Genomic DNA, 11,504 nt, shown 5'->3' with positions numbered 1-11,504 from the left:
TCATTAGCACAGATTGAAAAAAAAGATCTCTGATTCGGGTTAAAGAACAAAAAAGAAAACAAAGTGTCGGAGTTGCTGTGATCAGTGAGGCCGATGCGAGCGGCATTGTCCGTGAAAAGTGACTTGTTGACGAGGCGAACACTGAGTTGGTTTTGTTTGGTCGATATCCTTCTCGAAATTGCCTTGGCAAAAAATCTCGTGTGATGAAGTTCGTATAACAAAATTAATCCTGGATAAGAAAGTTTTTTTTTTTTTAATTGGTTTTTGTAATAACCGATGACTTCAAATGGTTTGTGTGACTTATTTTTGGAATGTACACGTGTTTGAAATGATAAGCTAAATAGAAAAGCTTGAGACTAAGACAGAACAGAAGAAACAAGATATGTAAAAATCAAGTTGTTCATCAGAGGAGGATTCAGAATAATATCCATGCACCTGTCCTTAGTTTCAAACAAATCATCTTCAACAGCTGTAAGAAAAGTCAACAAATTCAATTCCTTACGCCTCTCCCATCTTATTTCAAAGTCAACTAAAGGCAGCTCTTTAAATTCACTTTGTTTCCTTATTTTTGGTTTCTAAATCACAGCAAAAACTATCCTCACACCTCATGGGATCTCCAACAACTGGGTTCTGTGTGATCTTGTTTTTCTTGTTTTATCATCTTCCTTGTGCTCTAAGTAAACAAGACCCAAGTGGGTTATGTGGAACTCCGTTTCAGTGTGGCAATATCACCGCTGGTTTCCCTTTCACGGGACAAAATCGCAATGCGTATTGCGGTAACCCTTCTCTTGAACTTACCTGCAACAAAAGGTTCAACACAACCTCTCTTATGATCTCAGGCTACAACTACACTGTCCTCAATATGGACAACAAATCCAACATTCTTAGACTTTCAAGACAAGATTTCTCAGGTTCTTTCTGCTCTGCTTCATTCTCCTCCACACCTTTACCTTCAGATCTCTTCCAGATTTTACCATCTTATAAACCCCTCACCGTGTTCTACGCTTGTGACCCACGTCGTCATTTCCCTGGGAATTTCACATGTCCAGTGGCAGTGACAGGTCTTGGCTCTTTGATTCAAAACTCTACATATCATAAACTTTGTGATGAAAGTTTCACTGTCACGGTCCCTACGAGTTTCGTTTCAGAGGAAGAAACTCCGAATTTAACCAATTTGGAAAATGTTTTGAGAAAAGGATTTGAGGTGAAGTTGAAGATGATAAATGAGATATTTTGTCAAGAATGTTTATCCTCAGGTGGAAGCTGTGGCTTCCAACTTTCCATACAGGTTTGCTGCAAAAACGTGTCAGGATCAAGAATCAGCTGCCGTACTACATCTTATACATCTGGTGGTACAAACATCAAGAATAGCTCCATTCTGATAATAATAAGTACAGGTTAGTCTTGTTTGGCTAGAGTCATTGTTTGGAATAGCGTTTTTGGACTGTACAAATAAATTATAGTTTTGAACTGTAATTTTGTATTTTTCAGTTGCAGGGTCAATATTAGCTTTATTTGTGGTGATGATTCTAGCATTCTTGTTATGGGAGAGAAGGAAAAAAAATGCTCTAAGAGATCAGAACCTTGATATGTTAGTAACGCTGAGACGGTATAGTTATAAGGAAATCAAGAAAATTACAAAAAGTTTTACAGAAGTTGTTGGAAGAGGAGGATTTGGAACTGTATATAAAGGGAAGTTACGTGATGGTAGTAAAGTTGCGGTGAAAGTCTTGAAGGATTCAATGGGAAACTGTGAAGATTTTATTAACGAAGTGGCAAGCATGAGCCAAACATCTCATGTTAATATTGTTTCTCTGCTTGGTTTCTGCTATGATGAAGGATCCAAAAGAGCGATTGTGTATGAATTTCTAGAGAATGGTTCTCTTGATCAGTTCATATCTAAGTCTGGGGATTTAAATGTGAGTACACTATATGGTATCGCGCTAGGTGTTGCTAAGGGAATTGAGTACTTGCACTACGGCTGCAAAACGAGGATTGTGCATTTCGACATTAAACCTCAGAATGTGTTGTTAGATGATAGTCTCAGACCCAAAGTTTCTGACTTTGGTCTTGCTAAGCTCTGTGAGAAGCAAGAAAGCATCTTGTCATTGCTTGACACAAGAGGAACGATAGGATACATTGCTCCGGAGTTGTTTTCAAGAATGTATGGAAGTGTATCTCACAAGTCGGATGTGTACAGTTATGGAATGTTGGTTCTTGAGATGATTGGAGCAAGGAATAAAGAAAGAGTCCAAAATGGTGAATCAAACAGCAGCTCAGTTTACTTTCCGGATTGGATTTACAAGGATCTTGAAGTTGGAGATTATGCAAGACTTCTTGGCGATGAACTAACCCGAGAGGAAGAAGAGATCGCCAAAAAGATGATCTTGGTCGGTCTATGGTGTATACAGTTTTCCCCATCAGATCGTCCATCAATGAGCAAAGTCGTAGAGATGATAGAAGGAAGTTTGGATTCTCTTAAAGCCCCTCCTAATCCTAAGCCTCTTTTGCATTTGCCAATGCAAGATCTTTCAGAGTCATCTCGGCCATCAGAGGAAAGCTCAATTTACTCAGAAGTTTGAATCCATGAATGTTGGAACCTATAAAACAACTGTATATTCGTTTTTTCAGTTAGGTTTGGGTTCGTTATTTATTGGGTTTCTGAAAAGTAAATGTAAACTAAAATAGAAATTATTTTGGTTGGTGAAGATTGCATGGATTTTTTATCAAACTAGTCAGTCATTACAGTTTTTGTACCATGACAAAGTTACAACCAAATATGAAATCAAGACTTTTGAGTTTGATCTGTTACTATCAGAACATACATACACAAACCTGAGAGAAAAAACAAAACACACACGTCATAATTTACGCAGAAACATATCAAGTGGCTGCAGAAAGAAAACAAAATACATGGATTACAGAAACAGGAGTTACAAATAACCTGTTTTCGGCGGATGGTTCGACCGGGTTTTATGTCACCACACTAGACCTTTTTTCCTTCTAAATCTATCAACACTCATTCGGGACTTTTCGGGTTTACTAGTCTTCTTAGATTTCTCCAGCTGACTGTCTACACTGTTTCTAGAAACTTCCGGAAGGCAGCAGCCGAGTTGAAACGTTTCAGAACGGCCGTTCTCAGAAGGCTTGCTCTGGTTTTTGGTTGTGTCTATCGTTACAGTCTTGGTCGAGCCATTTCTTGGTCCCTTGGGTTTGGAAATCGATATTACGAATTTCTTCAGATGTTTAATGAACTCTGGATAGAGTTCTAGATTGCAGTGTCCTCCTCCAGATACCCATAAGGGTTCATACTTCTCTTTTGAAAGTTGCCAAAGTTGTTTTCCGTGAGAACAATCAACTACTTCATCTGCTGTCCCCTACCAGACCAAACAAGAGACTCACATTCAGACTAATGTCACTGATCTGCGTATGGCACAACATATTGATATCTTTGACTAATCCATGTTTACCGGGTGAAAGACATTAATACGAAGTGATGCCACAAGAGGCAAGTCAAATTAATACAGTATCTCATAAATTCAACGCAACAGATCAAATGGTCCTATTAATATAAAAGTTTTAATTTCTTGCAAGAATCTGTGGAGGCAATAGATGACAACTAAATTCCACCAAAAAGAGAAAATCGAGGAAGATAGTGAAATAAAAGAAATTGAAAAACACTTACATGGATTACTAAGACAGGACAGGTAACTGCTCTGATCTTGTCGATATTCTGAAGCAATGAATTGGACGTGTAAGCATTAGTACATGGAAACAAGAAAAAACATGGCTGCATCGTTAACTAAATTACCTTGTAAATATCAAACCAATAAGTACGTTTAACCGGATACAAAACTCTCATCCCAGAGAGAATAGGGCTGTGCAAAACCACACCTCTCAAATTAGGCGTGCGTGAAGCTAGATCAATCGTTGGTCCACTACCAACAGACTGACCGTATAATATCAGTTGATCATCTTTTACACCATACTGCTCCTTGAGGCAGGTATATGATGCATCTATATCAGCATATGTATTACATTCACTTGCCTGATTCAAGTAACAAATTTAAACACATCAGAAACAATCAAGTAACAAATTCTCTAACTTATCACGAGGAAATTTTCATATAGATATTCCGAATTGAAAAGTTCCAAGCTAAAGATACTACCTTTCCAGTAGACTGACCATAACCAGAGTAATCATACCTGAAAAAGGAAAAATCAATGGACTGATTAAAGAACGATCAACTACTCATCATTGGATAAACAAAACCGTGATAACTGCAAGAAGACAAGTCAAGCAGAAAAGTTTGTGCTTTCGAGTAGTAAACACTTCTACATATGAAACAAATTATTCAAACATATTACAATTTTAAGTCTTCATGAGAATTCAGTGGATGTAGAAAACGCATAACATGCGTATGTAAAGACTATTACGTGAAACAGAGTCCAAAATCTGCTTATGGCATTTCAACTACTAAAAATATGACTGAAACAGTTGCAATGATATGCTTGCATCACAAAAGTCAAATTATTTCAACATTTGGGGAAAAAACTTAATTTCACATCCATGAATAAATGCCTTGAGGAGTCAACAAGACCCAGAAATTATGGCTAAAAATCTCTGACTTTCACATAGATTTTGTCATTATACTGTCACAATTCAAGAATATAAACACCATTATTAATCACCAATTCCAAAACCACATCTTTCTATTCAATTGAAGACCCAATAAGTCAAATTTGGAAATGTAAAATCCAAAACTTTCTACTTCAATCAATAAACCCATCATAAAAAAATCGAAGCTTTAACAAGATATAAGAGAGATAAAGATGAAAACTTTACCCCATGAGATTAACTCGGAGACGATTACTAAGCTCGACGAAAAGCTCAAACATCTGACCCAAATCAGCAGCGTTACCATGTGAATACAAGAGCGTACCATTAGCTTTAGGATGCTTAACATAAACAGCCACAATCTCGTTACCACGACGTGTCTTTAGCTTCAACACATCGACATCGTCACGGCGAGGCACTTCGGTTATGTACAACCGGTCAACGTCGGGTACAAACCCGTACGACGGTGGGGATGGAGGGAAAAAAGCGAACTTTGCGGCGATTGATGAAGTTACTCCTCCCATGATGATTCTCTTATCATCACACAGCGGAAACACTTGTTACTCATAAATTAGTAGAAACCCTAAAGACTTTGATTTGATTCTGAGTTTTGGGTTTTTTGAGATCTTAAATTAAATGTGAAAGGAAAAGGAGAAAACGACAGAACGCTGAAGGAAAAAAAAAAAGATAAAGGGGAAAGGAAAAGTTGAAAACGAAAGAGTTTTTTTTTTTTTTTTGGATTTGAGGTTTAATGGGTGACACGACGGTGGCGCGTGAGAGATGATAAGCGGCGCGTGTAGGATGAGAGGAAGAGTTGTGAAGTGTTAAAAAAAATCGGCGATGAGATAATGTCGTGGTTCGCTCTAAATGGCTGTTGTAAAATGGAGCTTTCACTTCTTCTTCTTCTTCTTCTTTTTTTGTTTTTTTTTTTAATTATTATGTTAAATATCTTTATTTCATTACAAAAATAAGTCATGATTCATGAGTCAAAGAAAAAAAAAGAGAGAAAGTATCAATTGTGTTCGCATTAGTCCGCCTAAATTATGAGATTAATCAAAGTTTCAAATGTCCAATTTTTGTGAATACGTGTCTATTTAATTTTGTTTGTTGTTTGGAAATTAATTCTGTGTATATTATTTGAGAAATTATAACGAAAAGGAGTGAAAAGTATTTGAAGCTTATATCATTGACTCAGAGCTTGATTGGATATTTGGAACAACGGATAGTATTAGTAGAATATTAATATTATGCAGCATAAGCACTAAACGGTATATTTTGATTAATATAACACGTTTCATTGATTGGTAGTGGCCGTAAAGCAGTGAGTGATTATATATTATATTAAATAAATACACATATAAATTTAAATGTGTTTCATTATAAACGCTAATAATCACTCATTGCCATATAATATTTTTAATATATTTTTACACATTTAATGAATATCATAAATTGTTATATATATAAATTTGTAATTTAATCATCTTAAATATATATAATGTAACACTGAACTATGATTTTTGTATGTCTGCTAGCAGGTTCAATTAACTTTATGTAGTTGTAATATTAAAGGTGTTAATCCTGTTGGGAACTTTACTAGCAATCAAGATGCAATCAAACAATCACAAGTCAAGCCAATTCTAAGAGTGGTTTTTGTATCTAACAATCCTAGAATGATCAGAATGTAAAATGGAAATAAATTACAGTACTAGAAACGAAAATTCATGACAAGAAGCGAACATGAATAAGTAAAAGCAAAAACGATTCTAAGCATGAACTAGACAGCAAGATCAGAAACGGTCTCAGGAATGCAATATCAATCAGAAAGATAGAAGTCCTAAGGATGAGAGTAATCAATATCGGCAGAGTCTCCTAGTCTACAGAGTGTTTAACATGGCACAAGCAAACTATCCCTAGACAATGAATATCATAACTTAGCTAATCCAATCTCTTGGCATAAGCGACTCAAACTCAAACACTTCCAAACCTAGCTCTCGCTAGAGAAATATGGTCAAGCAGGCATGACGAACCAATTCATTCACATCAACGAACACCCTATACAACTAATCTCTTAGGCTAGGAATGTAAATCTGTGGCACTAGTTGGTCAGACATTTCATCAGACACCTTTTGGATGTGGAAATGTCTAAGACCTAGCTCCAATTGATCAGAGAGAAACTAATATTTCTAACTCTAGTCCAGAAGGGAATCATACGAATCTAAACTTAAACACCCTACATACTAAGATCCTCCACCTAATATATCTCATCCTCAAGAACTCTAATATTACTCAGATCCATAAATCATCATCAAGGAATCAAACTCGGAAAACATTGAATCAAGCATCATGAGATAGAATAAAAATGAGCTGAACAACTTTGTAGAAGAAATCAAATGCAAACACTAAATAAGTTCAAAGATATCTGGATTACAAAATCAAAGAACGTTTTAGGTGGTTAGGTAAACCTTAAGGAAAAATAAGATGTCTCGGGTAAAGACCTAACAAAATGTATTTATAGTAAAACATGGAATGCCCTAAAACATAAAACGACAAGGTAGAAGGTAGGTTCGGGAATCGGGTTGGCTGAGTCGGAGCGTCTTTCTTCTTGACGTGTGTGATCGAGTTGCGCGTCGTCTCTCCCTGGGTGCGGTCGAGTGGAACGGATCGAGTGGAGGTGATAAGACTCGAGCTGGGTCGAGTGGAGGTGATACGACTCGAGCTGGGTCGAGTGGAGGTGATGCGACTCGAGCTGGGTGTATATGCATCCACTAAAACGGTGACAACTCTTGAACCACGCCTCCAATTGACTTGAAATAAATGGCAATGAAAAGATGACTCAATTCCCTACAACTTGTATGAAGACTTTGAAAGCTGAATCCCAAAGTAAAATCTCCACTCGACTTGATCAAAGACGTGGAATGTTGGGTCGTTGGGTAGTGTAGGTCGAGTCGCTGGACTGCTTTCTTGCTCCCTGTTTACTTTTGATGGTTTGGACATCTCCTAAAACACCTGAGAGAACTCCAATATGCAAGATGCATGCAAGACCAATGCAAAGACTACCTAGATATGCATATTATGCAAAAGAGACAGAAAACAATGCAAAACATTGAGTTAAGAGAACAAAATGAATGACAAATGCATGATTAAAGAGTGTAAAATATATACATATCAACTCCCCCAAACTTATTCTTTGCTTGCCCTCAAGCAAATGGTAAAGAACAAAGTATGGAAGAGAGGTTTGAAGATGGGGTTTTAGAACCTAAAACATGTTAGAATCAAGGTCCTTGTTTTTAGTTCTATGATGCATGGTGAAGGAACTCAATTTAAAATCTTTAGACAAGCTCATCACAACCTTAATCTACACATGCTATCCTTTCTATCATTCCTTTTAACATTCATTAACAAAGAACCATGAATCAAGCTATGCAATGTCATCAAACTCATTTGGATGGGGTGAAAGGGTAGAGACAAAATGGTCTCCTTTGCAAGTGGTTTTAACAATATAGAACATGGTTCTCTCGCGAAAATGAGTTGAGCTTAAGAGAAGGCTAAAAGTTGAAACCAATTGATACATACAAGAGCAGTGTATCATCTACCCAAAGGTCCCAAGGAAACTTAGCTCAAACTTTCTAACCCAGAAGTTGATCCTATCTTTACCCTTCATTGATATCTCTTTTTAAACCCATTCTCTCATTCTTTTCACTTAGCTTTAGGAGGAGGTTACTTCATATCAATCTAAAGGATGGGAAACTTTTTTATCACTATGGTTCTCTTTCTTTTCTTTCTTAGAACTCTAGACTTCTTAAGCGTTTTGTTTTCTCTTCTTTGTCTAAACTTTTCTTTCTATGTCCAGAACCAATAAATCTTTTACATTGCACAACCCACATCCTTTACTAGACTTGTAAATCTTGAAAACACATTCCCCTTCCTAAAGACTCTTTACCCTTTTTCTTTCCCTTTTACTCTTTCTCTTTTCAGTACAAATCCAATCCCAAATCCCAAAATTGAGTTCTCACCTAGTCCTACTAGTCCGAAAAATGCAAAATAAAACTACACAGGTTCCTACTCTTGTCGGCTAGAACCTAACACTTTCTAACAAGCTCAACTCGGAAAATGTCTCACACTCAAGAATACAATTGGCTTGAAAGAACGTTTAACATCCGCGAACCAAAATCCCAGTTTAGGAGATGCAAGGTTGGTTCTCGCGGACGAGTTTAAGTTAAGCGTTGCGTTTTGGGGTTGGGAAAACCCTGGAATCGCTTATAAAAGCAGAACCTCGAGGGTTAGGTCGATTCTAGACATTTCTGCAGAAAAAGAAAGAGAGAAAGAGTTTTGTGAGTGTTCTTGGTAGTTCTTGGAGATCTGTGGGTGTTCATGTAGAGATCTGTAGCAGGGATCGTTGTAGGAGCTTCCTAGGAGTGTGTTGCTTCTTGTTTGTGGTTCAGAATCTTCTTGGGCAAATGTAAGTGCATGACCATGGCTTATTTAACTTGGAGATTTCTCTGATCTGCTTGTTCTATGTGTTTTATTGGCAGGTTAGTACGTTGTTGAGTCGCTAGAGGCTTTGGGAAGCTTTTGTGGCTTTGGTTTGTGTGTTTTGATGGTTTAGGGACGGAGATCCGGCGAGAAGCTTCGGGGAAAAATGATGTTCGGCATGTGCATCGGTCGATGCCATGTTGAGGCGTCGGTCGATGCAATTAGGGACTCGGTGCAATGTCAAGCATGCGTCGGTCGATGCAGTGTGCGTGTTGGTCGATACAAGTGAACCTTGTATCAGTCGATGCAAGCTTGTGTCGGTCGTTGCTACCCCAGTTGGTGTCGGTCAATGCTTAGGTTGGCGTCGGTCGATGCAGAGTCCTGGTTTATTGTGGTTTGGTTATTGATTGTTGGTTGGTGGTTAGAGATGTCTCTATTGCTTGTGTGTATAGCCCATTAGATGAAAGGATTGTCTTACTAAGTGTTTATTAAATAATCATGCATCTCAATTTGTGGTGGTGTAGGTAAAGGCAAAGTGTGATCGTGGAATCAAGACAATGAAGAGGAGGATGTTCTAGTGATTTAGTTGGTTGTTTTCTGGCTCTTCTAGGTTGCTAATGTTGAGTCATTAGAATGTGGTTTAGGTTGCTGGTTCTATGGTTCATGCTGTTTGGAATATTGGATATTGTGATGAATTAATATTGGTTATTGGATTATTGGTTGTTTATTGGTATTGTTGTGTTATCCGTTGTTGTGTGTTTATGGTTAGGTGGCTAGTGGGTATCGGACACTATTGTAGATTAATACTTATTATTATTTATTATTTATTATTAAAAAAATAGGTCGGGTCATTTCAGTTTGGTATTAGAGCCCTAACGATTCTAGGTTTGGGTTCACTAGGATTTGTGATGTAGATGTTGGGGTTATATGCTTTGATTGATTATCATCCTCTTCGAGCCTATAGTGTGATTCCATGGTGAGTTTTTGTTTTGTGTTCTGTTAAATTGTTTGCTTAGCCTTCTGTTCATGGTAGTGTGGATGGTTAGAGGTGGTGATGTTGGTGGTCGTGGACGCGGGCGTGGTCGTTGACGCGGTCGTGGTCGTGGTAGGGGCAGAGTCCCAGAAGTTAGTTAGTCTGTTGAGCAGAGTGTGACAACTGAGGGTGTTGGCGATTCGCAGGGCTTCCAGGAGGGGTCCATCAGTGTGGTCGTAGGTACTGATAGGGACGTAGGCGCTGATGGAGTCGATGTGGGCAGTGTCGGTGCTCGGGTAGCCGATGATGCTAGGGTTCCGGGTGCAGGAATCCCAGCAGGTGGAGCCTTTGGAGGAGGCGTTGATCTTGCGGGCTTGTTGATACAACTGTTGGAGCGGATACCGGGAGTGGCGGTGGAGGTGCAGCAGCCAATGACTGCGGATGTAGGAGTTCATTCTCGTTATGTCAGTATGCTGAGGGAGATGAACTACATTGGTACCGAGCGGTTTTCGGAAGGTATTGATCCTACTGTTGGGGATGCGTGAAGGACGAGAGTATAACGTAACTTCCAGTCTCTCAGATGTCCTGAGGAGTTTTGGGTGGATATAGCGGTTCACAACCTGATTGGTGATGCTCAGTTATGGTGGAGAGCAGTGGCTGCTAGGAGAGTGCAGAGGGGGATGTCTTAGGCTGACTTCGTTGAGGAGTTCAACAGCAAGTATTTTCCTAGAGAGGCACTAGACCGGTTGGAGGTGCAGTTCCTAATGTAACGTCCCGACCGCCACCTCTTAGTGGGCCCTATGTCCAATCCCAGTCCATGGGCCCAATTCCTTAATGGGCCTCTCGTGCTCTCACTAGGCCCATGAGCCCATCCATACCCGACAGCCGGTTTGCTACGTCCGAGAGACTTTAAAGACTTGTTACCGTCCCAACAAATCACCTCTTGATCTTTCCCTATGTTTTGTCCTCTCTCGCACAGTTCCGACAATCACTTCCTGGAAGATCACCCATCCTGAGACTACTCCAGCTCAAGCACGCTTAACTGTGGAGTTCTCTCAGGACCTTTGACTGAAAAGATAAGTGCACTTTGGTGACATAGGTGGCCAAATAAATTCTTTTAAACTTCTCTGCAAGTCTCTAAAACCGGGGTGTCATAATTCACCCCCACTAACAGATCGCAACGTCCTCGTTGCGCACCAAGATCACCCCCGACGGTGTGAGTCCACTTGACTCTACACTCGTCTAGGTTCGGCTCTGATACCACCTGTAACGCCCCGACCGCCACCTCTTAGTGGCCCCCATGTCCAATCCCAGTCCATGGGCCCATTTTCCTTAATGGCCTCATGTGCTCTCACTAGGCCTGTGAGCCCATTCATACCCGACAACCGGTTTGTTACGTCCGAGAGGTTTTAAAGACTTGTTACCATCCATACAAAT

The 11,504-nt window shown here is 39.2% G+C and overlaps 2 protein-coding genes across 3 annotated transcripts; one reads left to right on the top strand and one right to left on the bottom strand.

Annotated features, from left to right (window-relative positions):
- The first annotated feature begins 550 nt into the window (after nucleotides 1-550).
- LOC104724171 (LEAF RUST 10 DISEASE-RESISTANCE LOCUS RECEPTOR-LIKE PROTEIN KINASE-like 2.3) lies at nucleotides 551-2,731 on the top strand. Its single transcript, XM_010442619.2, has 2 exons — nucleotides 551-1,397; nucleotides 1,492-2,731. Exons 1-2 carry the CDS (start codon nucleotides 608-610, stop codon nucleotides 2,580-2,582), a joined length of 1,881 nt encoding a protein of 626 aa, XP_010440921.1. The 5' UTR covers nucleotides 551-607; the 3' UTR covers nucleotides 2,583-2,731.
- On the bottom strand, nucleotides 2,113-5,556 carry LOC104724170 (uncharacterized). Of its 2 annotated transcripts, none has more exons than XM_087473508.1 (6): nucleotides 4,847-5,535; nucleotides 4,170-4,206; nucleotides 3,812-4,048; nucleotides 3,686-3,733; nucleotides 2,945-3,377; nucleotides 2,113-2,611 (listed from the first exon to the last, which is right to left on the bottom strand). In XM_087473508.1, the coding sequence occupies exons 1-5, from the start codon at nucleotides 5,140-5,142 to the stop codon at nucleotides 2,979-2,981; spliced, it is 1,017 nt and encodes a 338-aa protein (XP_087329634.1). In that variant the 5' UTR covers nucleotides 5,143-5,535; the 3' UTR covers nucleotides 2,113-2,611; nucleotides 2,945-2,978. The 2 variants fall into 2 exon arrangements, with proteins under 2 accessions (XP_087329634.1, XP_010440920.1); XM_010442618.3 differs by lacking the exon at nucleotides 2,113-2,611 and adding an exon at nucleotides 2,695-2,835 and having other exon boundaries at nucleotides 4,847-5,556.
- Between the last annotated feature and the right edge of the window lie 5,948 nt (nucleotides 5,557-11,504).

The sequence above is a fragment of the Camelina sativa genome, chromosome 11, assembly GCF_030686135.1.
Source record: "Camelina sativa cultivar CO46 ecotype springtype chromosome 11, ASM3068613v1".
Classification (NCBI taxonomy): Eukaryota; Viridiplantae; Streptophyta; class Magnoliopsida; order Brassicales; family Brassicaceae; genus Camelina; species Camelina sativa.
This window is presented reverse-complemented; position numbering and strand designations above follow the sequence as displayed.

Excerpts from the sequence above, each read along its gene's own strand:
- LOC104724170 (XM_010442618.3), bottom strand. The coding sequence starts at position 5,142 with ATGGGAGGAGTAACTTCATCAATCGCCGCAAAGTTCGCTTTTTTCCCT. Across the intron at positions 4,207-4,846 it reads CTCCGAGTTAATCTCATGGG|GTATGATTACTCTGGTTATG; the intron begins GTAAAGTTTTCA and ends TTCCTTTTTCAG. Across the intron at positions 3,378-3,685 it reads GTCCTGTCTTAGTAATCCAT|GGGACAGCAGATGAAGTAGT; the intron begins GTAAGTGTTTTT and ends TTGGTCTGGTAG.
- LOC104724171 (XM_010442619.2), top strand. The coding sequence starts at position 608 with ATGGGATCTCCAACAACTGGGTTCTGTGTGATCTTGTTTTTCTTGTTT. Across the intron at positions 1,398-1,491 it reads TCTGATAATAATAAGTACAG|TTGCAGGGTCAATATTAGCT; the intron begins GTTAGTCTTGTT and ends TGTATTTTTCAG.